Source organism: Urocitellus parryii, chromosome 13 (genome assembly GCF_045843805.1).
Source record: "Urocitellus parryii isolate mUroPar1 chromosome 13, mUroPar1.hap1, whole genome shotgun sequence".
NCBI lineage: Eukaryota > Metazoa > Chordata > Mammalia > Rodentia > Sciuridae > Urocitellus > Urocitellus parryii.
The window spans coordinates 23,176,772-23,201,104 of record NC_135543.1 but is presented as its reverse complement, the minus strand read 5'-3'; the positions used below and the strand labels follow the sequence as shown (position 1 = coordinate 23,201,104).

Here is a 24,333-nt window from a genome sequence, read left to right as displayed (position 1 = left end):
TTCTAGCCAATTTACATGGTTTTTATATTAAACAACAGGTTTTTTTTAAGGCAAACTAGTACATTAAATTTAAGCATTGAATGGAGAACATTAGAATTCTAGCTCTAGGTAAAGAATTTGTGTAGCTTCTCATCCATCAATGTAAATGTTCCGCTTTCCTAGACTTATCTTTCCACCTTCAAATTGACTTACAGGCTCATTAAATGGAACCCACTTTACTGTTTATTTAGATGTATCCTTGTTTATTAACCTCTCAATTTGTTTCTCAGAATAGGAGACACATACCTTGTCACATTTGTGTGGATTAGAAAGAAGTTAAATGTTCAGTATGGGGTCTGGCATATAGAAGGTTGTATATAAAATGTAACATTGATTATTATCCAAGAATTAAGAGTGCTATCGGGAAAGTTAAGTCTTCACCTTCAGCATATGGCTGCCCTTTTCCAACTGATAGAACTTGAGGAAAAGTAGATGCATTTTGAAAGAGTATTTTCACATGTGGAAAGATTCTAAATCTACTTTTGAGAGCTGATATGTTATGTACATGGAATTCTACAGTATTTTTCTCATCAGTTTATTTGCTTCATTTTTGACAGGTGAAAGAAAAAGATGTTTTCCCGGTTAAGAGCAGTTGCCACTCCTTGTTCGGTGGCATGTCGTCATTTGCACAGGAAAGAGAAAGGCAAGCCACTCATGTTGAACCCAAGAACAAACAAGGTTAGTAACATTCATGCCAATGTAAATTTTCTCTCTTCCTGATAAAGGTTTGATATTTTAGAATGATGTTAAGAAAATTTTGTATTCATTAGCATTATACTAAGACTTTTCAGAGGCATTTGCTTTCTCTGTATGAACTTTTCATTCATTCTATAAGAACTTTCATTCTTTACTGCCAGAGTTTTTTCTTCACAACTTTTACCACCAGAGAAGACTTGATTTTTCACTTCCTAGCTAAAAAGAAAAGATGGAAAAATATCTCAGAACAGCACTCTATCAGGACTTTTTAGCCAGATATGGGATCGATTGACCCAGGTCAAAGCTAGACCAATCATTAGGCCTTTGGAGGGTGAGGTCAAAATTGTGAAATGAACCTTTGCTTAAAATCCAACCCACCCCATCTCCATAAGGCTTTTTAGACACAAATCTTTGCACACAAATAGTTAGTTAGGGGGTAATACTTCAAAGGAAAGCATTACCTGACACTTTTATTATTGTTATTAGAACAGATGTGTTAGGCAGTATTGAGTTTCAGTCATGACTTTCTTTGGCTGAGCTGGGTTTAGTGGGCAAAGCCCTTTATTTTTTAGTGGCAATATTAAATAGTAAACATGATAGTTAAGAGGATCTGACTGCATTTTCACAGTCTGGACTTCAGTTCTAGCACTTCTCCTTACTTACTGTGACACTCTGGGCATCTGACAAAAGCTCTAAGAAGCTCATCTGAAGTCATATGAAAAATAGCAAAAATAATAGTTCCTACTTCATGATACTTTCTGCATATTGAATGAAGTAAAATTTTTGACATATTTAGCACAATATTTGGTACGTGGTTAAGAAATACATAAATAATCAGGGTGTGATGGCACCTGACTGTAACCCCAGCAACTGGGAAGACTGGGGCAGGAAAATTACAAGTTCAAGGTCATCCTCAGCAACTAAATGAGGTCCTGGGATAAAAGAAAAAAAGGTTCTTTTGGCTCATAGTTTTTGAGGTTTCAGTGAGGCCCTAAGCAGCTTAGCGAGATCCTGTCTCAAAGGAAAAATAAAAAGGGTTAGGGGTGTAGCTTAGTGGTGAAACACCCCCTGGGTTCAATCCCTAGTACCCCTCCCCCCAAAAAAAAGCATAAATAATGGATGGCTGTGGAGTTCAGTAGTAACATGTACTTAGCACACCCAGCAGCAAAAGTAAATAAAATATTAACTCTAGTTTAAAATTCATGTCTATTAAATAGTAAGTGAATATAATTCTGGAAAGAATTTCTTACAGGAAGCTTATAAGAAGAAGCTTCTTATTTGCTCCTAGCATGTTTACCTGTATGTTCAAGAATCTGGATAAGGAATTTTTCAATAATGATGTATGTGGATGTGATAACTTTCCATTACTATAGTAATACTGAGATAATCACCCACAGCACAGCAGATCTGCTATGGGAAAGGATGAGACCACTATCCCCACAATCTTTTTTTTTTTTTTGTATTGGGGATTGAACCCAGGGGCACTTTGCCACTGAACTACATCCTTCACTCTTAATTTTTGCAACAGGGTCTCACTAAGTTGCTTAGGGCCTTGCTGAGTTGCTGAGACTGGCCTCCAACTTGTAATCCTCCTGCCTCAGCCTCCCAAGTTCTTGGAACTACAGGCATGCACTGACACACCAGCCCCACAATCTTTCTTGAGGGCATGTTCCCAGTTACCTGGAGATCTCCCACTAGGCCCCACCTCTTAAACGTACTACTACTTCCCATAGTTCCACTCTGGGACATGTGAAACTTTGGGGGAACATTTAGGATCCAAAGTGTAGTATTCTACTCCAACCCCAAAGACTCATGTTCATCCCACAGTATAGGATCTGTTCAGTTCATCTCCAAGACTCCCAAAAGTCTTAACTATTTTAGTATTACTCAAAAGTCCAAGTCCAAAGTCTCCTCTGAGATTCAGGGTACACGCAGCTGTGAGCCCTTGTTAAAATAAAAAAAGAAATTCACATGCTTCTAAGATACAATGGCAAAGAGTAAACATCCCTATTCCGGAAAGGAAGAATTGGACCACAGCAAGATCAAAACTTAGGAAAGCAAACATTAAATCCTACATCTGCTTATCTGGCATCCAGTGTACATGTGGCATCATGTGGGCTACCAAGTGCTTGATCAGCTTTACCCCTATGACTTTCATGGTTGCAACCCACATGGCCACACTCTTGGGCTGTCTTTGCATACTATCTGCAGAATCCCTCAGCTGACATTTCATGTTCCTGACATTCCTTTCCTTGAATCTCCATTGGAGTTTCACTCTCCCTGCTCCATGAATAGCCCTGCTTGTGGGGACTTGGAATTTGCCACACAATGCCTGGCCTCCCAACCTTTCCTCTGAAATCTCAGTAGAACTCTCCATGACCCCATAATTTTTGCATTTTTAATGCCTACAAAATCAGCATCAAGGTTTTGGATATGCTAAGTACCTGCTCTACTGCTGAGCTACATTCCCATGCACTATGGTGGCAGTTCTGAACTAATTATTTTATGTTCTTATTGTGTATGCCTACTGAATTCTCTGGTTCTTTTTGTCAACTAATGATTAACCAGAGACTTAAAGGCCTGGAGCCAGAACCAGTAAGTCTTCTACTCTTTGCCAAGGGGTCTGTGTGCATGTTGGGGCATGACTAACACTGAGGCAGGCAGTTTACAACTAAGCATCTGCCTACCCTCACTTCCTGCTTGCACAGTGCCTGAAGGTTAGTCATAGCTAAGAGCTTAGGGCCATCTCAGGTCATTCCTGGACATATTCACAGCTCATACACATAGCCTTCTAGATTTCCCCCAAATACATAACCATCTCATTCCTTATCCTTTTCTTTTTCTCCCCAACCCCAATACCCCCTGCTCCCTGGTACTGGGGATTGAACCTAGATGTACCCTATCACTGAACCACATCCTCAGTCCTTTTTTATTTTTTGAGAGAGGGTCTCACTAAATTGCCAAGGCTGGTCTCAAACTTAAGGATCCTCCTGCCTTAGCCTCCCAAGTAGCTGAGGTTATAGGCATGTGCTACCACACCCAGATCTTCATCTTTTCTTGTTCCGCCTTTTGGTTAGTCTGTGGTTTATAACCAGTGGTTATCCAGTATTTCAGACAGTTGCCCAGCTAAATAATTGCCTCTGAGTGTTTTCAACAAACCTCTGGAGGGAAGACTGTTAGTACTGGATAGGCTCTGAAAATAATGACAGCCTTGTAGGTGGGTTCATGGAGGGAACAGATCATATAATGATATTTTCCCTGAGATTAGGGCTTTAGAACAATCTCTAGCCTCTTCTTCCCCCTCTAGTAGCTTCCTGGCTTCAAGTTGCACAGTGATTCTAGCTTTTGGTTTTCAAGGCCACTATAGGTAGAGAGAGGAGATGAGAATAGGGCTAGTAAGCTTGCTGCTTACTGGCATCCATCTATTTTTTCTTGAATTAGTGCTTCCTGATAGTTGCAAATCTGATTTATTTCTGGAAGCCCGAAAAAGTTGATTCTGATCATTTGGCCAGTATTCTTGTTGCTGCTTCTCCTCCCATATTTTTTATTAGTGCATTATAATTGTGGGATTCATTGTTACATACTTTTACATGCACATGATAATATAATTTAGTCAATATCATTCCCCAGTATTTCTCTTCCTTTCTTCCCTCCCTCTGGTCCCATTCCTCTACTGATCTCCCTTTGAACTTGAAATTTCCCCTCCCCCATTTTTATTTTCATTTTTCCTTGCTAACTTTCGCATATGAGAGAAAACATATGACCCTTGACTTTCTGAGTTTGGTTTATTTTGCTTACCATAATGTTCCCAAGTTCCATCCATTTTTCTTCAGATTAACTAATTTCATTCTGCTTTATGGCTATATGCTATATGCCACATGCCACATTTTCTTTAGCCATTAATCCATTAATGGACACCTAGTTTACTTTCATGGTTTAACTGTTGTGAATTGTTCTGCTATGAATATGGGTACACATGTATTGATACAGTAGGCTGACTTTAATTCTATTTTTTATTAGAGTTTTATGGCTATATATAAAACTTGTGCTTTTATGGAAGAAAAAATTTTCAGAAGTCTGTACTCCAGCATTTTTGTTGATTATCATTTTGATACATCCCACAACTGAAAAACAAATTTAATATTTTCTTCTGACTTAGATTGTTTTTAACTCTATTTTGTTAATCTCACTTTTAATGTGTTACATGCCATCTTATATATAATACGTAGTTTTAGGTAGTTTTCTAAACATAAGTAAATTAACAGTGTGCTTTTGATTGGCAATTTGCTTTTATTTTTAACTGTGTCTTTTAGATCTTTCTACTATTGTACATACTTAGAGACTTAAATATTTAACTATTTCTGTGGTATTTTATGGTATGCCTGTACCATAGGCTCTTATTGCATAATTGATGAATATTTCTCTGGGATGACTATTTGGAAGTTATGTTGCTTGATTGAAGAATATGAGCATTAAAAAAAACTTAGAGAATCAAGTTCCAGGCCAGTCTGGACAATTTAGTGAGACCCTGTCAGAAAATAAAAAAGGATCAGGGATTAAGATCAGTGGTAGAGTTCTTGCTTAGCGTGGCTGAGACCTATACAATGAAGAAAAAAAATTTTTTTAGTACTTTAAAATTGCATTCTGAAAGCCTAAACTAGTTTACATTTCCAGTGGAAGTTTTGTGGGAATAACTCCTCCCACATTCTCACCAATACTGGATGTTGCCAATCTAATAAAATTTTGAAAGTCTGGGCAAATATATTTTGTTGATTTTTAAAATTTGTATTAAAGGACAATGACATTGCTACCCCTGTAAGTAAATTTTAATCATTTTATTTCTTTTCTTTAGGGAATGGCATTTACATTACAGGAACGACAAATGCTTGGTCTTCAAGGACTTTTACCTCCTAAAATAGAGACACAAGATATTCAAGCCTTACGATTCCATAAAAACTTGAAAAAAATGAATAGCCCTTTGGAAAAGTAAGCATTGATTATATATCTAATTTTTTATTGATATCCTGATAAGATAAATTATGGCCTGAGAAATACATAGTTTCATGGTGAAGTTTGTGAGGGCTTTTTTGTTAACTATTACTTTTATAGTGATTGTTTTCTTTAGTGAGTACTTCACTCATGTTGACTATTGTGAGCTTGACAGAAATCAAAATCAGTTTTTATGCTGAAGATCAGTGCATTTTACTTGTAAATACAGCTTTAGAAGCAAAAGATACCATTTGATACTTACCCTTTTAACTTAACAAATTTAGTTCATCACCCTTGTGGTGTGACACTCTACTAACCTCTGGGGATATAAAGTGGATGATAGTTCTGGAGGCTAAATCCAAGGATGAGGGGCTGCATCTGGCAAGGGCCTTCTTGCTAATGGGGATTCTGCAGTCTTGAGGCTGTGCAGGGCATCATGTAGTGAAGGGAGCTCACGAGATGGCCAAACACCCACTCTCCTGATAATTCCTTCAATGACCCATTAGTCTGTGAAGGATTAATCATAGAGTCTCTTTGTCACTTGCCCGATAGGTCATCTGCTCTTTAACGTTCCTGCTGATTCTTTCATAGAGTTCTATCTTTTTTTTTTTTTTTTTAAGAGAGAGTGAGAGAGGAGAGAGAGAGAGAGAGAGAGAGAGAGAGAGAGAGAGAGAGAATTTTTTAATATTTATTTTCTAGTTCTCGGCGGACACAACATCTTTGTTGGTATGTGGTGCTGAGGATTGAACCCGGGCCGCACGCATGCCAGGCGAGCGCGCTACCGCTTGAGCCACATCCCCAGCCCCTAGAGTTCTATCTTAATAGTCATCATGCCCAGTTTCTTTCCAGAGAACCCCATTTCCAAATACTATTAACATATGACTTTGTGGATTGTGTTTCTAACATAAAATCTGGGAGACATACTCAAAGCACACAGTGACCAATCCAGTAACACATAGCCCTGCCTTCTTTCTAGGAGCTTCTCAACAGATATAGTATGACTATCACTGTACTCTATATTGCAGTGTGAAGTACAGTGAGAAAAAGCTGCATGCAGTATGTATTCTGGAAGCATGAAGATGGCACCTCTTCCAGTTTGAAGGAAGTGGTGCTTGAGTTCAAGTTTAAGTAGTATATTGATGGTAGCTGTCAAAATGAGAAAGAAGAACAAGGCATTCTGGGGAGAGGAATCAGTCTGAATGCAGAGCTAACTATATCTGTTGGAGTTTTTAAGTATAGGATATTATAGTCTTAATCTTGCTTGACCAGGTGCCATTCTGATGAGAGTTGTTTCCTTGATGTGATGGGTCCAGAGGAAGAATGGAATAGACTGAAGAATGAATGGGAGGGGAGAAAATGTAAACTCCTTTGTCAAGAAGTCCAAATAAGAGAGGAAGAAAGACATTGAACCATAAGTAAAGTGGTACTTTGGTTTAAGTATTCTGGACAGCAAGAAAGTTGAACGTGTTTATAGTTGTGAGGAAAGAGTTCAGGAGAAAGGATAATTGCTAGAGCAAGTAAAGCAAGGTCCTAGTGAAAGGGAAAAGGTGCAGGGGCAACTGGAGAGGTAGGTATGTAAGGTTCAATATGCAGGCAGTGGAGCAGAGGTCATGAGATCTCATCATGCCTAACGTCTTTGATTTCTTTATAACAGAATGTGGAATCACAGCTATGATTAAAAGGGCCAATGTTGAATAGAGTTGTCGAGGGGAGTGATAAATACTAGGAAGAGTGATTTGATTGTGAGGTAAGACCAAACATGGTTGGATAGGTTAAAAGGAGGAAAGTAGACCCTCATAGTCTTAATCTTGCTTGTCCAGGTGCCATTCTGCATAGTCAATATTATTTTTCCACAGAAAGGGAGAAATGTAACATTAATTTGGGTTTGGAGTTTGCTGGGAAGGCAATGAAACATTCATCTAGTCTGGGAGATGGAGGATACCTGAATCCCAGCTGCTCACAAGGCTGGGACAGGAGGATCACAAGTTCAGAGCCAGCCTCAGCAACTTAGTGAGGCCCAGATGAGACCCAGTCTCAAAATATAAAATAAAAAGGGCTTGGGATGTGGCTTAGTGGTTGAGCTGCCCTGGGTTCAGTCCCTGGAAAGAGAGAGAGAGACAGACAGACAGACAGACAGACATTCATAAGAGAAAAGAAAGAAAGAAGAAACATTCATTTGCTGTTTTTTCTAGGCTGTTCAGTGCCAGGCATTGTTCTAAGCTCCTATACTATAAAAAAAATGAAAAAAAAAAACAAAAAAACACCCTTCAGGGTGTTCACTGTATGGTGGAAAAGGCAGACATTATGGAAGAATGGTGCAGTGATATGTAGAAGTTTTTAAATGGTAAGATTGGTGAAAGATTTGCACAGAATGAGAGCATTGATCCTGGGATCTAGAATAGGGAATGAAGAGGAACCCGAAGGGAGCGATAGAAGGGGAGAGAATGGAGCAATTAAGAAGCTTGAGATCCCTCAAAGAATAATGTATGATCAGATGGTGTGTAAAATGTGATCTAAGAGTGGAATAAGGGCATTTGCCAGTTCTGAGCTTTGACAGTTTAGGTGAAGTCACCAGGATCACTGTGAGGTATACAGAATGGCTGAAGTGAAGTGAAGGCAAAAGTAACAGCAATGTAGGGAGCTTCAGGAAATGCACAGCCTCTCTCTGTCACATGCCTGATAGGTCATATGTCAGCTTTTCTTTCCTTAACATTCCTGCTGTCTCTTCACAAAATTGTTTTTTCCATCTTTTTTATTTTTTACCTTTATTTTATTTATTTTTATGTAGTGTTGAGGATTGAACCCACTGTCTCACATGTCTAGGCAAGTGCTCTACAAGCTGAGTTACAGCCCCAGCCCTTGTTTTTTCCATCTTCACAGCCCAATTGTTCAGTTATTTCCCTATAGTGAGGAGAAATCTGCATCCCTGTAATTTCTACCTTTTTTTTTAATATTTATTTTTTAGTTTTCGGCGGACACAACATCTTTGTTTGTATGTGGTGCCGAGGATCGAACCCAGGCCGCACGCATGCCAGGCGAGCGCGCTACCGCTTGAGCCACATCCCCAGCCCCAAATTTCTACCTTTTGATGTCATTTCTTTCCCATAGCTGTTCAGAAAATATAATTCATTATTTAAATGTTTCTTTTCTCTTACGTTTTCACCAAGTATTTGTATACCAGTTGGATGCCATATACTTTGCTAGCTCCTGGAAATAGGCAAATACAGATAACCTTCAGCTTATAATGCAGTTACATCCCAATAAACCCATCATAAATTGCAAAAAAAAAGGTGAAAATGCATTTAATAACCCACCTACTACCATCATAGCTTAACAACACAGTATGCTTATACAGCATCACTCATTGACCTTCTTGATTACATGGGTGGTTGGGAGCTATGACTGGCTCATCTGACCAGGATCATGAGAATATTTTACTACATTGTCACAGGAATATATTGAAATTTAAAGTTTGAAGTACAGTTATATCTCAGTATCTGTAGGGGTTTGGTTCTAGAACACCTGTCCCCTCCTATGGACACAAATCAGTGTGGTCGAGCCTCTTAATTTGCATATAACCTGTGTACATTATCCTATTTACAGATAGTCCTCACTTTTGATGGTTCAGTGTAGGATTTTTTTTTTTACTTTAAAATGGTACAAAAGTGATGGAAAGTTGAATGCAGAAGAGGTAGTAGGGTATGGTGGGACTTGAAAACAAGGAACTCTAACATATATCTATTTGTGGTAGGAAAGGGGAGTTGACTGAAAAGGGCCCCCAAGATTGAGCCTCTGAGCTACATTAAGAGACATGAGTATAGGAGACGATGTCAGGTATGGGTAATCAGGCAGAGAGTCCTTAGGTTCAACACCTCCAAGGTAAGAGCTGTGCACTTGAGGAAATGAAGTAGATAAGTATGGAAATGAGGTTGGAAAGTAGGCAGAGGTCTTATTAACTGTTTAAGGAGCTTGAGCCTTATTTTCCTGGCATCTGAAAGCCACTTAAGGAGAATAAAATGACCATACTTAATATTTTTAAGATAAGAATGAATTGGAACAGGGAAGGAAAATTATATGTATAAAGTTGAGTCGGAAGGCCAAGTGAGAAATGGTGGTGGTTTGGACCAGCTGCAGGTGGAAGGAGCAAATGGATATATTGAAATGTTTTACCGGTAGACTCTGTAGGACTTGATGATTTACTCATTTGGGTTAAGGGAGGACAGGAGAGGAGAGGGGGAAAAAAATCAAGAACTAAATGGGTTTCCCATTAGGTGATAGCAGAGGAGAAACAAGTTTGGAGGAAGATGTGAGTCTGTTAGACCAGATGATTTCTGATTTCAGTATTTCCCTATTCTTTAAACTTAATTCTTTGTTGGAAGTTATTTATGTATTTAGTCCCATGAGTAGACCATTGCCTTATTTGTGCTTCTCTTTGAATTAATGCTTAAACCCTACTGGATTATAAAGTCCTTGGCAGGAGTTACAACATATGTCCCTGGAATTCAGAATAGTGCCTGGTACAGTTAGTGTTTAGTAAACATTTGAATGAATGTCACTTCATTTTGCTTCCTTATTTACATGTCAATCTCCTAAAGATTAGCTCCTTAAAGGTAGAGGCTTCTAGTGATCTTTGCATTTTTCAGTGTTCTGTACAGAGCCTGACATACTAAGGACTTGGTAAATTTGGGTGGTGGTTGTTATTTTCTTCATTGTCATCTACCACTTAAGTACATTTGTTTTTGCTAGTTTTTTGTCTTAGGTGTTGAATAGTAATAATTTAAGATTTTGGTGTGTGTGTGTGTGTGTGTGTTGTATTTTAAGAGGGTATAGAAGTGGGGAGGGCCCAATTTTAGACATTTAGGTTTGATTTCAAAAGCTAAAACTCAACTGTAACATACTATGAGTCAGACATTGCTTAACTATGCTTAATTTCAGGTACATCTATATAATGGGAATACAAGAAAGAAATGAGAAACTGTTTTATAGAATACTACAAGATGATATTGAAAGTCTAATGCCAATTGTATATACACCAACAGTTGGTCTTGCCTGTTCCCAGTATGGACACATCTTTAGAAGACCCAAGTAAGGCTTATTTTTAAAAATATATGTAGATGATTGTTGTATAAGGGGGAAAAAATCATTCCATAACACCTATTAGATTTGTTAGTTTTATCCCCACCATGTTTCCCACCCCAGAAAAGCTCGATTTGGATTAAAAGATGTCAGTTAAAAAAATCAACATGCTCTGTCTTTTATTTCTTTAAAAATAGTGTAATTCATTTTTAACCTTCAAATGTAATTGTTGGAGCAACTGTGCTTTTTAAACCTTTATCCTTCCTGCAAAAATGGAATTAATCCTAGTGGTAGATTCTCCATAATTATAAGTAGCTTTTACCAATCTTCCCAAGTTAAGGGATTGATTCTATCTCATTTTTAGTTTTTATTGTTTGTTCTCTCTTTTTTTGTTTTTAGTGAACTTTTATTTCAAATTGTTCTTATACTTCCAGACATTTTAAGTGGAAGGAGTACTGGATTGGGCCCTTGACTCAAATCCTTGAATGAACCAAGCAATCTTTTTGGATGTGTTTTCTCGTATGTTACATAGGGGTAAAAATACCTGTTAAGAAGCTGTTGAAGAAACTGATATGATTGTTCTTTATCAACTTACAAGCATTACACATATGCTATTTTTAATTAATTTATATTTGTCTTGTTCCTCCTCTACCTGTTATTTTCCTCAATCCTTGTATTTTTTCCCATGTCCATCTAACATATTGGTATAAATGTTGAAATTGAGAAAAGATAGAATAGCATTTATCTTCAATCTCCCTTCATCTGATCTGATGGCTCTCAAATTTTAATTTGCATAAGAAGCACCTGTTGGACTTACTAAAAATAATTGAATCCTGCCAACTTACCTCGTTCCTTCCCATCCCCAAGATTCTGATAGAAAAAAAATGCTATGGCAGTCTATAGTTTAGTGAACGCCCTCTGTGATTGTGTTGCAGGTATTTCCTGTAGGATACTGAGGAACAACACTACCATTGATTAATGTATCTAAAACATTCTATGACATAACCCAGCTAAGCATCATATTTATGGTTTCTTATAAGATTTGTGGTTCTCAAGCCAGACTGAAAAAATAGAAGAAAACTTAAAAACAAGGCTGCCTGGGCCCCACTGCCAGAGATTCTGATTCATTTAGTCTAGGCTTGGACCCAAGTATGGGTGTCTCATAAAAGCCCCAATTTTCATTCTCATGTGCACACGGAGATGAGAACTGACATGAGACATAAGAGCATGGTTTGGGGTGAGAGTCGATACTGTATATCATTACTGTATAATATACTACATCCGCAAAGGTTTGTTTTGTTTGATACTTAAAAAGAGATCAGTTAATCTTGATTGGTTGATTAATCTAAACTCTAAGCATCAAATGAGAATCTCTGGAGATGGGACTTGGCCTTTTTAAAAGCTCATCAGGTGATTACATAGCCATGATTAAGAAACTGCTGAACTACATTGATTTGATATACAATAGTAATGCCCAAGTTCAAATACCGTGAAAAAGTTGAAGGTTAAGAAAAAGTTCAGAAGCACTGGGGACAATCTATGCCTCAGCCTTTTTTCTGAAACATGTATTTTTTTTCTATCTTTCTTTTTTGAAAACTTTATCTCAATTAGATAACAGCATACTGTGTTTAACTTTTCATTAGTCCCCGCATTGTTTATACATATTTTAGAAATCCATGTTGTATATGATAGTTTTTGTTAATTTCAAAAATTATACATTTAAATAAAAATTTAAATGAAAATAACCTCACTTTTTCCCAGTGCTTCAAGTATGTCATTTTTTATGTGAATTTACTATAATTTTATTCCTTCCTGCTCTTTCAAATTTTCAATTGCACTGAGTTTTAACTGTTCACTTGAACTTATTAATAAGCTTCTTTGTATTGGTGACTTGTTATGTTTTTTACTGGAGAAGTATTGAGTATATTTGAACATGCCATGTGGATACATTTTTTCTTGAGTAAAATGATCATATCATTTAACAGTAATCTTTGTTGCAGTTATGTGAACAGTGTAATTACAATTTGAAATAATCAAAAATAAACCTACATGACTAAGCTAAATCTGATTGGAAATTATACTATGTCTTGGTGTTTTATTAAAATATCTAAGTATTCGACTTATGGACAAAACTTAGAAACTAAAAAATGTCATGAAATGCAAAGGTGTTTTTGTTCTATTGCAGGGGATTATTTATTTCAATCTCAGACAGAGGTCATGTTAGATCAATTGTGGATAACTGGCCAGAAAATCATGTTAAGGTACTAATAGCACAACCCTCCTTTTCACGATGTTTTTTTTTTTCTCCCTTGTCTCTAAATTGCCATGAATGGTTTTTCATTGTTGCTCTGATTATTTTGCATTTGTATACATACAGATTTTAGTGCTTTGCATCTGAGGAAATGATAATAATAATAATAGTTCTAAAATGGGTTACTGGTAAAGAGCTTGAAAAAAAAATTGGAGCTAATGCAAGGTGAGCCCTCTCCTGTTACTAATGTTATTCTAGGTTGAAAAAATCATTCAAATACCATAAAAACTTACTCTGGAGAGTGTTGGAGAAGATTTGTTATGCCTATCTTTTTAAAAATTTTTAATCTGAGCTTTAGATCTTAGAAAATAGAAAGCTCCTAAAAGTTTTAAATTCAGCAAATATAAATCTTTATCAAGGGCTGGGGATGTGGCTCAAGTGGTAGCGCACTCGCCTGGCATGTGTGCAGCCCAGGTTCAATCCTCAGCACCACATACAAACAAAGATGCTGTGTCTGCCGATGACTAAAAAAAAATAAGTATTTTAATTCTCTCTCTTAAAAAAAAAATCTTTATCAATGTGGCTATCTTTGATGAAATGAAATGCAATAACATCAAGATCTTTTGGTACACTTTTGTTTGTTACAAGCAGTAATCTTACCTTTATTGCATATATCTTCCCTACCAAAATAAGCATTGATGATTGATCATATTAGTTCAGGTAATATAGAATAAATTTGATGTGGTAATTAAACTCACGGTATTGTCTTAAAAACTTATTGTGGGTATGTATTTTTTTTTATTCTAGATCTTTTCCTCCTTTACTATTGCTAAGGTTTTTCTTATTGAACCAAGGTTATTGTATTGGAGTAGCATGCTGCTTCTTTCTAAACTCTTGTTTTTTCTTAATGGTAATATCTTCATCAGAATTTTTTTCACTTCTCCCACATTTAATCTTTCTGAAAATGTTTGAATTGGTTCTTCAAATGGAAGCATTCAGTAGAAATCTTATATTAAATATGCTTCATTGGAGTACATTGGAAGTTAGTCAAAAAGCAATTTTATTTTTGAAAGTGAAAATATCTGAGGAGAATCTTGTTTTAAATGTGTTTCTTTAGTACCCTATTTTTGGGGCAACTTTTAATTTGCTTTTTTCCCCCTTTGTTTTATAATCAAGGCTGTTGTAGTGACTGATGGAGAGAGAATTCTTGGTCTTGGAGATTTGGGCGTCTATGGAATGGGAATTCCAGTAGGAAAACTTTGCTTGTACACAGCTTGTGCAGGAATACGGCCTGATCGATGTCTGCCTGTGTGTATTGATGTGGGAACTGATAATCAAGTGAGTAATATTGTTTTCTTCCTTTGCTGTTTCTCCTATGTTTGTTTTTTAATTGTTCATCTTTTGAAGATGATTTAAGAAAGGAAAATCTTATGCTTAGATGTTAGTCTTTTTCTTAGGCCCACTTTTAATATGTGTACAAACAATAGTAAATTAAGTCTACTAAAAGTTTCTTGAAAGATTACAGTTTTGTTTTATAGCTTTAGACCAGTAATGCAATAAAAGATCTTATTCTTACATTTGGTTTCTTTTATAGGCACTCTTAAAGGATCCATTTTACATGGGCTTGTATCAAAAAAGAGATCGTTCACAGCTTTATGATGATCTGATTGATGAGTTTATGAAAGCAATTACTGACAGGTAATTTTTAAAAAGTTTAAGTATGTGAAAGATAAAAGCACCTTTAATTTGGGGTCTGGGATGCTGCAGTTCTGTTTTATTTTTCTTTATCTCTGATGAAGATAAGCAGGAAGAAATTAAATTTGGGGAAATTTTGTTCTTTCCTATTTGATAAGATGGGCTAATGCAAGATGGCACCCCTGCCCTACCTGATATCTGGGAGGAAGTCTATACTTTCTGTTTTATCAAACCCTCACTGCTCAGTCCTCCTTTCAGCCTTTGACAGTCCTCCATTGAAGCTCTCCTACAGCTTTCATGTTTTAAATTTCTCAGACCATTTGGTCTTCTTCCCTTTCTGTCTTGTACTTTGTGACCTGGTTTTCCCACTTCTGTAGTCTTGAGACTTTCTCTTTGCTACTAAAATACTCCTAACTTAGTCTGTCTTCTGCCTTTCTTTTCTGTCATTTTCACTAGTTCTTCTTGCTCTCTGTGTATTTTAAATACGATTGACTAGTATTCTTCTTTGTGCCTTGTACACTGTGACCCATGGAAACCCATCCTAGTAGTCTTGTGTCTAATAGTTAGAATCCCCCATTACGATATTCTATTGCTGCTTCAAATTCATGTCTAACTGAACTCTCTTTTTCTAAACAGCTTTTTATCTTCCCACCCACTGTCAATGGCAATATTGTTCACCCTATTGACAAACCTTCATTCTTAGTATCGTCTTTAATAATTCTCCTCTCCATCAACCACCCATGCATACATTCAGATATTCCTCAACATCCAGTTGGCACTCTCACTTACATCCCTCATAAATACATCTCTTCCATTATCACAACCTTCCATTACCACATCTCTTCTGAATTCTTCTAAACTTTCCTGTAATTTCTTTCTGGTTCATCTTCACGTTAAGACCAAATTAATCTGTGTAAACATGTACTTCATTCTTTTACTTAATCTGAATAATTTTTTATTGCCACAAGATAAAACCCAAACTCTTTACCCTTAGAATCTAGCTGTACCTTTTAAATTACTGACACCTGGAAGAACTCAAAAATTACTTCCTTTTCAGAGACAAAGTTGACAAATCCAAAGCTGAACTTTTAAATCTTCCCAGATACTGTCTTCCCCAATTATTCCTCTCACTTCCCTGCCTTGGGCCACCACACAGTATCTTCTTAGTCATCAGTGTTGTCTTGGCATTGTAACAATTTCTTCCTCACTTTCCACCTGGTCCTCATCACCAATATGTTTGCTCTAAATGTCTTTGCATTGTATAATTGTCCCTTCTGTGTCTTTGCCTTCTGCATCAAAATCTCATAGCAGCCTCCTAGCTGCTTCTCTTGTAGTTTTCATCTCTCCAGACACCAGTATGTGTTACACATCAGTGGCAGGTTTATCTATCTCTGTGGACAGGAGACTTATGTGAATTCTTCCTTTGTCTGCAGCCTCAGTGATTCCCAATGGGACATAGAAGCAAGTCTCTTTTTTTTTTTTTTTTTTTGGTATGCGGGGGGGGGGGGGGGGGGGCGGGGGGTACCAGGGATTGAACTCAAGGGCACTCAACTACATCCCAGACCTATTTTGTATTTTTATTTAGAGACAGGGTCTCACTGAGTTGTTTAGCACCTCACTGTTGCTGAGGCTGGCTTTGAATTGAAATCCTCCTGCCTCAGCCTCTGAGCCTCTGGGGTCACCGAGTCTCTGGGGTTATTGGCGCCTCTGTGGTTACAGGAGTGCACTACCATGCCCAGCTGCAAGTCCTTTTTCACTAATTCATCACTTAAGAGTCTCCCACCAGGTGGGTGTGGTGGCACACACCTGTAATCCCAGCTGCTTGGAGGCTGAGGCAAGAGAATAGCAGCAAAGTTCAAAGCCAGCCTTAGCAACTTAGCCCTCAGTGTCCCCAAATTCAATCCCTGGTACTTAAAAAAAAAAAAAAAAGCCTCCCACCTTTGCCCCCCAGCTTACCTTTACCAGCTTCTCCCTATTCTTTAATGTAAACCCTAATTTATTTATTTATTTGGTACTGGGGATTGAACCCAGGGACACTAAATCACTGAGCCACATCCCTATCCCTTTTGGTTTTTATTTTGAAATAGTGTCTTGCTAAGTTGCTGAGGGCCTCATTGAGTTGCCAAGACTGAGCTTGAACTTGTGATCCTTCTGCCTCAGTCTTTTGAGTGGCTGGGATTACAGGTGTGGGACCCCATACCCAGCTTAACTCCTGACATGTATACCCAGATTGCTGAAAATTCAGGGTCGCCAAAACCTGTCTTTGTTTTGCCTACCTTTTTGCTTTTTGTTCTTCTTTCCCAGATTAAGTCCTACCTCCTTTTCAAAAGCCTTCCTCCTTACTACTACTTACCTAGATGACTAACATCTCTCTCCAAATGTTGGTAAACTCACAAAGCAATTTTTATTTTTATTTATTTATTTTTTTTGGTACCAGAAATTAAACCCAGGGACACTTAATACTGAGCCACATTCCCAGCCCTTTATATTTTGAAACAGAGTTTTGCTGTGTTGCTGAGACTGGCCTTGAACTTGAAATCCTTTTGCCTTAGCCTCCCCATTTGCTGGGATGCCAATTACTTTTAACTACTTGTTTAATATACTTTCTTATTTTACCATTTAATTGTTAAAGTAATGAGAATGTATATCAAATACATACTTTTTGAGACTTAGCCTCTTCCTTTTTAGGAAATTACTTAGTTGCTTATGTGCTGGGCACTCCCCTAAACTCTTAGAAATAGTTTTCACAGATTGTTATTCATGGGCCTATTATGCTTCCCCATTCTTTTTAAACTCTCGTACATTTTGTTATTATTTTTATTTTTGAGATAGGGTCTCACTAAGTTGCTGTGGCTGGCCTTGAACTTAAGGATCCCCTGCCTGCCTCAGCCTCTCTGTTTGCTAGGATTACAGGTATGCATCACTGCATCCAGCACATTTTTATTTTTAAGATACGGATTTCTACATTTTGGGTCTAATCTTTCACAGACTCTGAAGATTTTTAGATGGCCCTGAACTAATATAATACATTGTTTTTAAAGCTGTCATAAGGAATGTTAAGTAGGAAAACTGTTAAATAGTGGTATTTTTAATACAACCGTTATGGTTTTTGCTGGTTTTAGATATGGCCGGAACACCCTTATTCAATTTGAAGACTTTGGAAATCATAATGCATTTAGGTTCTTGAGAAAATATCGAGAAAAATATTGTACCTTCAATGATGATATTCAAGGTAAAGCAAAAAGGGAACTTTAGGTTCTTGATATCTATTTTTTAATCATCTATGATGTGACCTTTTTTAATTTTAAAAATCTTTGTTTTTTTAATAGGGACAGCTTCAGTAGCTCTATCAGGTCTTCTCGCAGCCCAAAAAGTTATTAATAAACCCATCTCAGACCACAAGATTCTATTTCTTGGAGCAGGAGAGGTAAGTTTTTGTTAAGCTTTTTAGAATTTAAAAACCAACAATCCTTTAGAATTGGAAAGTAGGACACAATGATAGTGTTCATAAATGAGCATAATGAGCTTGTAATTTTGTCGAAATATACAGGGTTTAAATTCACGACTCCTGTTATAAAATAGTTAACTTAAAGTGTGTTTGTAGAAATTATCACAAAGAATTGATTTTTGTGTGATTTGAAGGGAAGAACAAATTAAATATTTCTCATAACAAATAACCTTCATTTATAAAGCAACTTGACCATTATAAAGCAACTTTCCAATTCTCATTCTCTAGTTTTCATTTTTAACATCTGTGTTTTGTTAATAGGCTGCTCTTGGAATTGCAAATCTTATAGTTATGTCTATGGTAGAAAATGGCCTTTCAGAAGAAGAGGCACAAAAGAAAATCTGGATGTTTGACAAGTTTGGTTTATTAGTCAAGGTAAGACATTTAAAACTTGGAGAAGCAAAAGAGCATTGTTGTTATGACATTTTTAGTTGGATTTTTAAAATATGATTTTTTAAAATCTTGTATCTCATTGAACTATCCAAATTATACCAATTGTGGATCTTTCACTGTATTATCAACAGAGATTCTTCTATCATATTATCTTTATAAAGACTCTTGCTTTGTACTTAAATTATAATTTCTTTGTTGGCACCAGACTTACCCTTTCTTGCTTTGCTCTCTGGGCAAGAAATCAAATAGACATTCTGTATGATTGTATTTAACCCTGATAAAACTAAAATTTATTATGTGATGCTGGGGATGGAATCAAGAGCCTGTAATGCTAGGCAAGCACTGATGTCACTGAGCTGCATCCCCAGCCTTAAAACTAAGTTTTTTAATGAGAACCCAAAACATCCCAAATTATTAGCTGTACATCTGATATTTGAGCAGAAATTCTTTATTGCTTTGGATATCATAATCCCCCATACCAATCTAAAAGAGCATGTTTCTAAAACCAATTCATGGATAATAAAGAGCTCTCCCAGATTATTTTAGTACCCTTTGGACTGCCTGCCTTCCTGTATTATGTAAGTTGGTTGCTATTTTTATTAGCTTAAGAATGTCATAGATTTTACACTGTGTAACATCAATACAGGTAAATTATTCCATAGTTGAAACTTTCTAGTATACAAGGTTGTATTTGGGGATTGCTACGGGGAATCAAACCCAGGAATGCTTTACCACTGAGCTCCATCCTCAACCCTTTTTATTTTTTAGTTTGAGACAGGGCCTTGCTAAGTTGCTGAGGCTGACCTTGAACTTGTGATCAACCTGCCTCAGCCTCCTAGGTTCCAGGTATTACAGGTGTACTCAGCTGTGCCTGGTGCATGCACATCAGAATGGCATAGCAGTTACTTGCCATTTACATCTATAGTACAATCCATCTCAGTGTACTTTACTCCAATTCTCTTTTTCTTTTTCTCTTTAAGCTCGATTTAGTTTTCTTTCTTTTTTTAAAAATATCTTTATTTATTTATTTATTTTTATGTGGTGCTGAGAATCGAACCCAGTGCCTAACACATGTGAGGCTTGCACTCCACCACTGAGCTACAGCCCCTACCCCTCTCTTCTTCTTAATGTCTCTTCTTAATTAGTATCAGCATTCTATTAAAACAAAAAATAAAATGAACAATTAGAACATATGAATGAATAACCTTGAGGCTTAAATTATATGTAATTTAAAATAAAATAACAGTAATTTGAAGTTTACCAGACATTGTGATAAGAGCTTATTATCTTTAGTTCTTTCAAAACTCCTGTGGTTGGTTTTTTTGTTTTGTTTCTTCTGTGAAGATTTTTTAATTGAGGAAACTGAATTTTAAAAATGGTCAGGGACTTTTCCAAGGTCATTTGTTTATAAGTGATGGAGAGAATTTAAACATAAGAAGTCTGATTGTAAAGCCCATGCTCTGAATCATTAAACCATGCTATTCCCTAAGGGGAGCATAACTACTATATTTGCTAGTATATAAAGTGCAAGGCTTATAAGCCATCACAGTTTTAGAAGGTTATGGAGGAGATTACATATTTCTACTGGTACATAGATTACCTATTTCTACTGCTTCATTTTGTAATGTTGGTTTTTGTCAGGTGTTTTGTGATTATAACAGTAGATCCAATGAACAGTGTGGTAGTAGCAAGTGAGAATTCCTGTTCAGGTTCAGAGTATTTATTTTAGGATGTGCTGGTAGCTTAAACTCTAGGTTTTAGGCTCCTAGTCTCTTTTGGTGACCCTAAACACTGTAGTCCATTTAGAGAGTTTTTCTGTTAAACCCTCAAACTGGAGAGCTTTGGAAATCCTGGGGCCAAGAATAAGAAAACAGTGTTCTGAGAACCAGACCAATAAGGTTGTATTTCAGTCATTTAATTAACTGCTTGGCCAACTTGTGATGGCCCACTTTTTTCCCAGCCCCTTCTGGTTCTTGCCTGGTTATTCTGGAGTTCTGATGAAAAACTTTTCCTATTGTGGGGAGAAGGCTTCTCTTTTACTAAAATAAAGATGCAGGTTTCTCAGCTTGTTGATTTGGTGCTTGGTATGTTTTGTGTGCTTTAAATCTTAGAAATTCATTGTCATAGGCTGTCAGTGTTACTTTTTTTGGCTTTATGGCATTACTAAGTTTTTATTTTTATTTTTTTTTTACCCCTGGGAATTAGAAAGATGTTTTTTTTGTTGTTGTTGTTTAGCCATCTTGAACCAGAATTCACTGTTCCTCTTGTTTTTGTACTCTTTGTAGTAAAAGCCCATGATGTCTTTCTGTAATTCTGAAGTCTTAAAACTCTGAAATCTCAGAGCTTTTTTCTGAATTCATTTTGGTGACAGATTTAATTGATCTGAATTTATCTGGTAGCAAAACCTGACCTGAACTTAGGAGAGGCTTATTTATAGACTTAAACTTTCTGCTTCACAAAAAGGGGAGCAAATATGGGGGAATATAGAGATATGTAGTTCAATTTTAGATTGCTTGCCTCAAATGTGCAAGGTCTTGGGTTTGATCTCCAGCACTGCAAAAAGTAAATAAAGAAATACACCTTTTTACTTGATGTGACTGGTTAAGTTTGTTCCATTGTAGAGTGCCCATTTGTCAGGGAATATTCATAATACTTGTTAGAATGCCAAATTGCATTCCTAAATATGAGAAATTCTTAATTCCCAAACTCAGCCTGCTCAGATAAAGGGTTGTAAGGCCTTTGTGCCATATTCAATTTTGGTATACTTCATAGAATAAATGAGTTTTTGAAAGAGACTAGAAAGTTCCTGATCGTAATGGAATTTGATATATATTTGGACACTGTGAAGTTGGAAATGAAATAAATGAGTTAAGAAGAAAAGTAAATGAAAAGACATCTCTATTGTAGAAATAATATGTATGTAACTCATAAAATGTTGTCTTCTCAGTTAATCTTCATTATGCACTCACTAAAAACTACTGTATTTTATCAAAAAATTTAGGGGCGGAGTGCTAAAATAGATAGTAATCAGGAACCATTTGCTCACCCAGCTCCAGAAAGCACACCTGATACTTTTGAAGATGCAGTAAATATAATTAAGCCTTCAACTATAATTGGTAAGTAAAGTTGTTGACAAATCATTCTATTACTTAACTGTTACCAGTTGTAACTACTCTGTGAGATTACTAAGAATGAATTGACATTTCTGCCTAGCTTTTAACATAAACAGTTATCCCTTGGCCTTTTAGGGGGGATTGGTTCCAGGATCCTCATGGATACCAAAATCTGATATAAGTCTCTTATATTAAAAGGTGTGGTATTTGCATATAACCTATGCATATTCTACTATATACTTTAAAGTATCTCTAGATTATTTATAATACCTAATACATTGTAAATAGTTGTTATACTGTATTATTTATGGAATAAGGACAAGGAAAAGTCTGTACATGCTAGTGTAGGCACAGTTTTTTCCTTAAGTATTTTCTGTTTGCAGTTGGTTGAATTCACATATGCAGAACCCCACAAATACAGAGAGTTGATTCACATTTTCTGAGACAGCTTTTTGGTCATGATGCTTGAGCATTTAGTTAAAAGATGTTTCTTATACTTTTAAATGTTGTGTGCTCTGCAATTGATTATACTTTGCTTGTATCCTCTCCTTCACCTCCTTCCCTAAGGGATTGCTGTTCTTTGGGGGGTTTTTTTGTTTTGTTTTGTTTTAAGCACAGGGTTTCACTATGTTGCCCAGGCTGGTCTTAATCTCCTAGGCTCAGCCTTCTTGGTAGCTAGATTATAGGCATGTGTGTGCATGCCCACCCTGCTCCTTATTGTGCTTTGTTTTTATAGTTAGGGTAGTCATGCTCAAAACTTAAAAAGATGTAGTTCATTTGACAGACTATTTGGGATAATCCAATGCAGCATTTCATTAGCAACAAAGTTGAAATCTTCCAAGTGTTTTGAGTCAAGCTTTGCACAGCTGACATCAGTTGCCAACATAGCACTGAATTCTCAGCAGAGAAATTAAGTCTTTAAAAATGGAGTGTTTGTCAGGGCATAGTGATGCATACTTGTAGTCCCAGCTATTAGAGAGGCTGAGACAGGAGGATGGAAAGTTCTAAGCCAGCTGGGCAACTCAGCAAGATCCTGTCTCAAAAGTTTTACAAAGTGGCTGAGATGGTAATGACTGAGTATGTAGCTCAACTGCAGAGCACACAAGCACTTAAAAGTATAAGAAACAAATCTTTTAACTAAATGCTCAACAACTCTTAATTTTTTATAGTGAGAAGAAAGCTTAAAGACTCTGTTTTCATTCCCCCCAAAACTCAATATGGGCTGGGCTGGGCACGGTGGCACATGCCTGTAATCCCAGTGGCTTGGGAGGCTGAAACTGGCTGATTTCAAGTTCAAAGCCAGCCTTGTTCATTGTGAGGCACTGAGCAGCTCAGAGAGATCCTGGCTCTAAATAAAATACAAAATAGGGCTGGGGATGTGGCTCAGTGGTTGAATGCCCCTGAGTTCAATCCCCAGTACAAAAAAAAAAAAAAAAAAAAAAAGATCTTTTTAAAAAAAAAAGAACTCCATATGGAAACCTAGAAATGTATCCACTGACTCATTCTACTTCCAGAGGGTTAAGGAAGCAAAAAGACCTCAGCAGATGCATTTTTAGTTGTCGCCACTTCTTGCTTCGACCTAAGTGTGTGCTTCTGCAACCTTGCACTTGTTCTTTCCTAACAACCATTGAAAATGTTTTGTTTTCTGTTTATTTTCTTAATTTTTTTTCCTCAACTGTAACCTGCCTGCATTATAATCATTTTTGCATCTTTATGGCCCCATTCTGTGTCTGGGACATTAAAAACTCAACTGAACTGTATCAAATATTGATTGCTTAGCAATCAAGATGATCTTTTATCTCTTCTGAACTTCTTTTATTTTGTAATGAGTGCCACAGAATTTCAACAATTTAACAATTGAGACAGGTTTCCTCGTCTTTTTAAACTTTTTTAAACTGTGGTAAAATATACACAAAATTTGCCATCCCAAACCATTTTTAAATATATTCCCATTGTTGTGTAGCCATCTCCAGGATTCTTTTCTTTTGTGACACTAAAACTTAATACCCATCAAACAATAATTCCCATTCTCCCAGCTCCTGGCAACTGCATTTTACTTTCTGCACGCTAGGCACCTCATGAATGAAAACATAAAATTTTTGTCTTTTTGTCACTAGTACATTTTATTTAGCTTAATGTTCTGAAGTTCATTCATTAAATTCATTAAAAGGTTCATACAAGTTTTGTCTTAGAGTGCTATAGATAATCTTTTTCTTTCTTTCTTTTTTTTTGGGGGGGGTGTGCTGGGGATGAAATTCAGGGGTGCTTAACCACTGAGCAAGACCTTTTTATTTTTTGTTTTGAGACAAGGTCTTAAATAAATTCCTTAAGACCTCGATAAGTTACTGAGGCTGGCTTCAAAGTTGTAATCCTCCTGCCTTGGCCTACCTAGACGATGGGATTACAGGCATGCACCGTCACACCTGGCTGCTATAGATAGTGTTATCCTTTTTTTGTTTTTTTTTTAATCTTCTATAATTTGCTATGCATGTGGTAGTAATAAATATTTAGATGAGAATTTTCAGCCTTTCATTGTTTTTCTTTTCAGATTTAAAGATTGTGTTCTCAGAGTA

General features: G+C 36.6%; 1 protein-coding gene across 1 annotated transcript in view; it reads left to right on the top strand.

Moving 5' to 3' along the window:
- Nucleotides 1-24,333, top strand: part of Me2 (malic enzyme 2) — a 65,384-nt gene that overhangs the window by 11,871 nt on the left and 29,180 nt on the right. Inside the window, exons 2-11 of the mRNA XM_026393794.2 lie at nt 597-717; nt 5,588-5,721; nt 10,660-10,809; nt 12,986-13,061; nt 14,228-14,389; nt 14,646-14,749; nt 17,869-17,978; nt 18,076-18,173; nt 18,516-18,629; nt 21,649-21,763. Coding sequence (XP_026249579.1) covers nt 610-717; nt 5,588-5,721; nt 10,660-10,809; nt 12,986-13,061; nt 14,228-14,389; nt 14,646-14,749; nt 17,869-17,978; nt 18,076-18,173; nt 18,516-18,629; nt 21,649-21,763 — 1,171 coding nt within the window. The 5' untranslated portion in view covers nt 597-609. The remainder of the gene's footprint in view (nt 1-596; nt 718-5,587; nt 5,722-10,659; nt 10,810-12,985; nt 13,062-14,227; nt 14,390-14,645; nt 14,750-17,868; nt 17,979-18,075; nt 18,174-18,515; nt 18,630-21,648; nt 21,764-24,333) is intronic.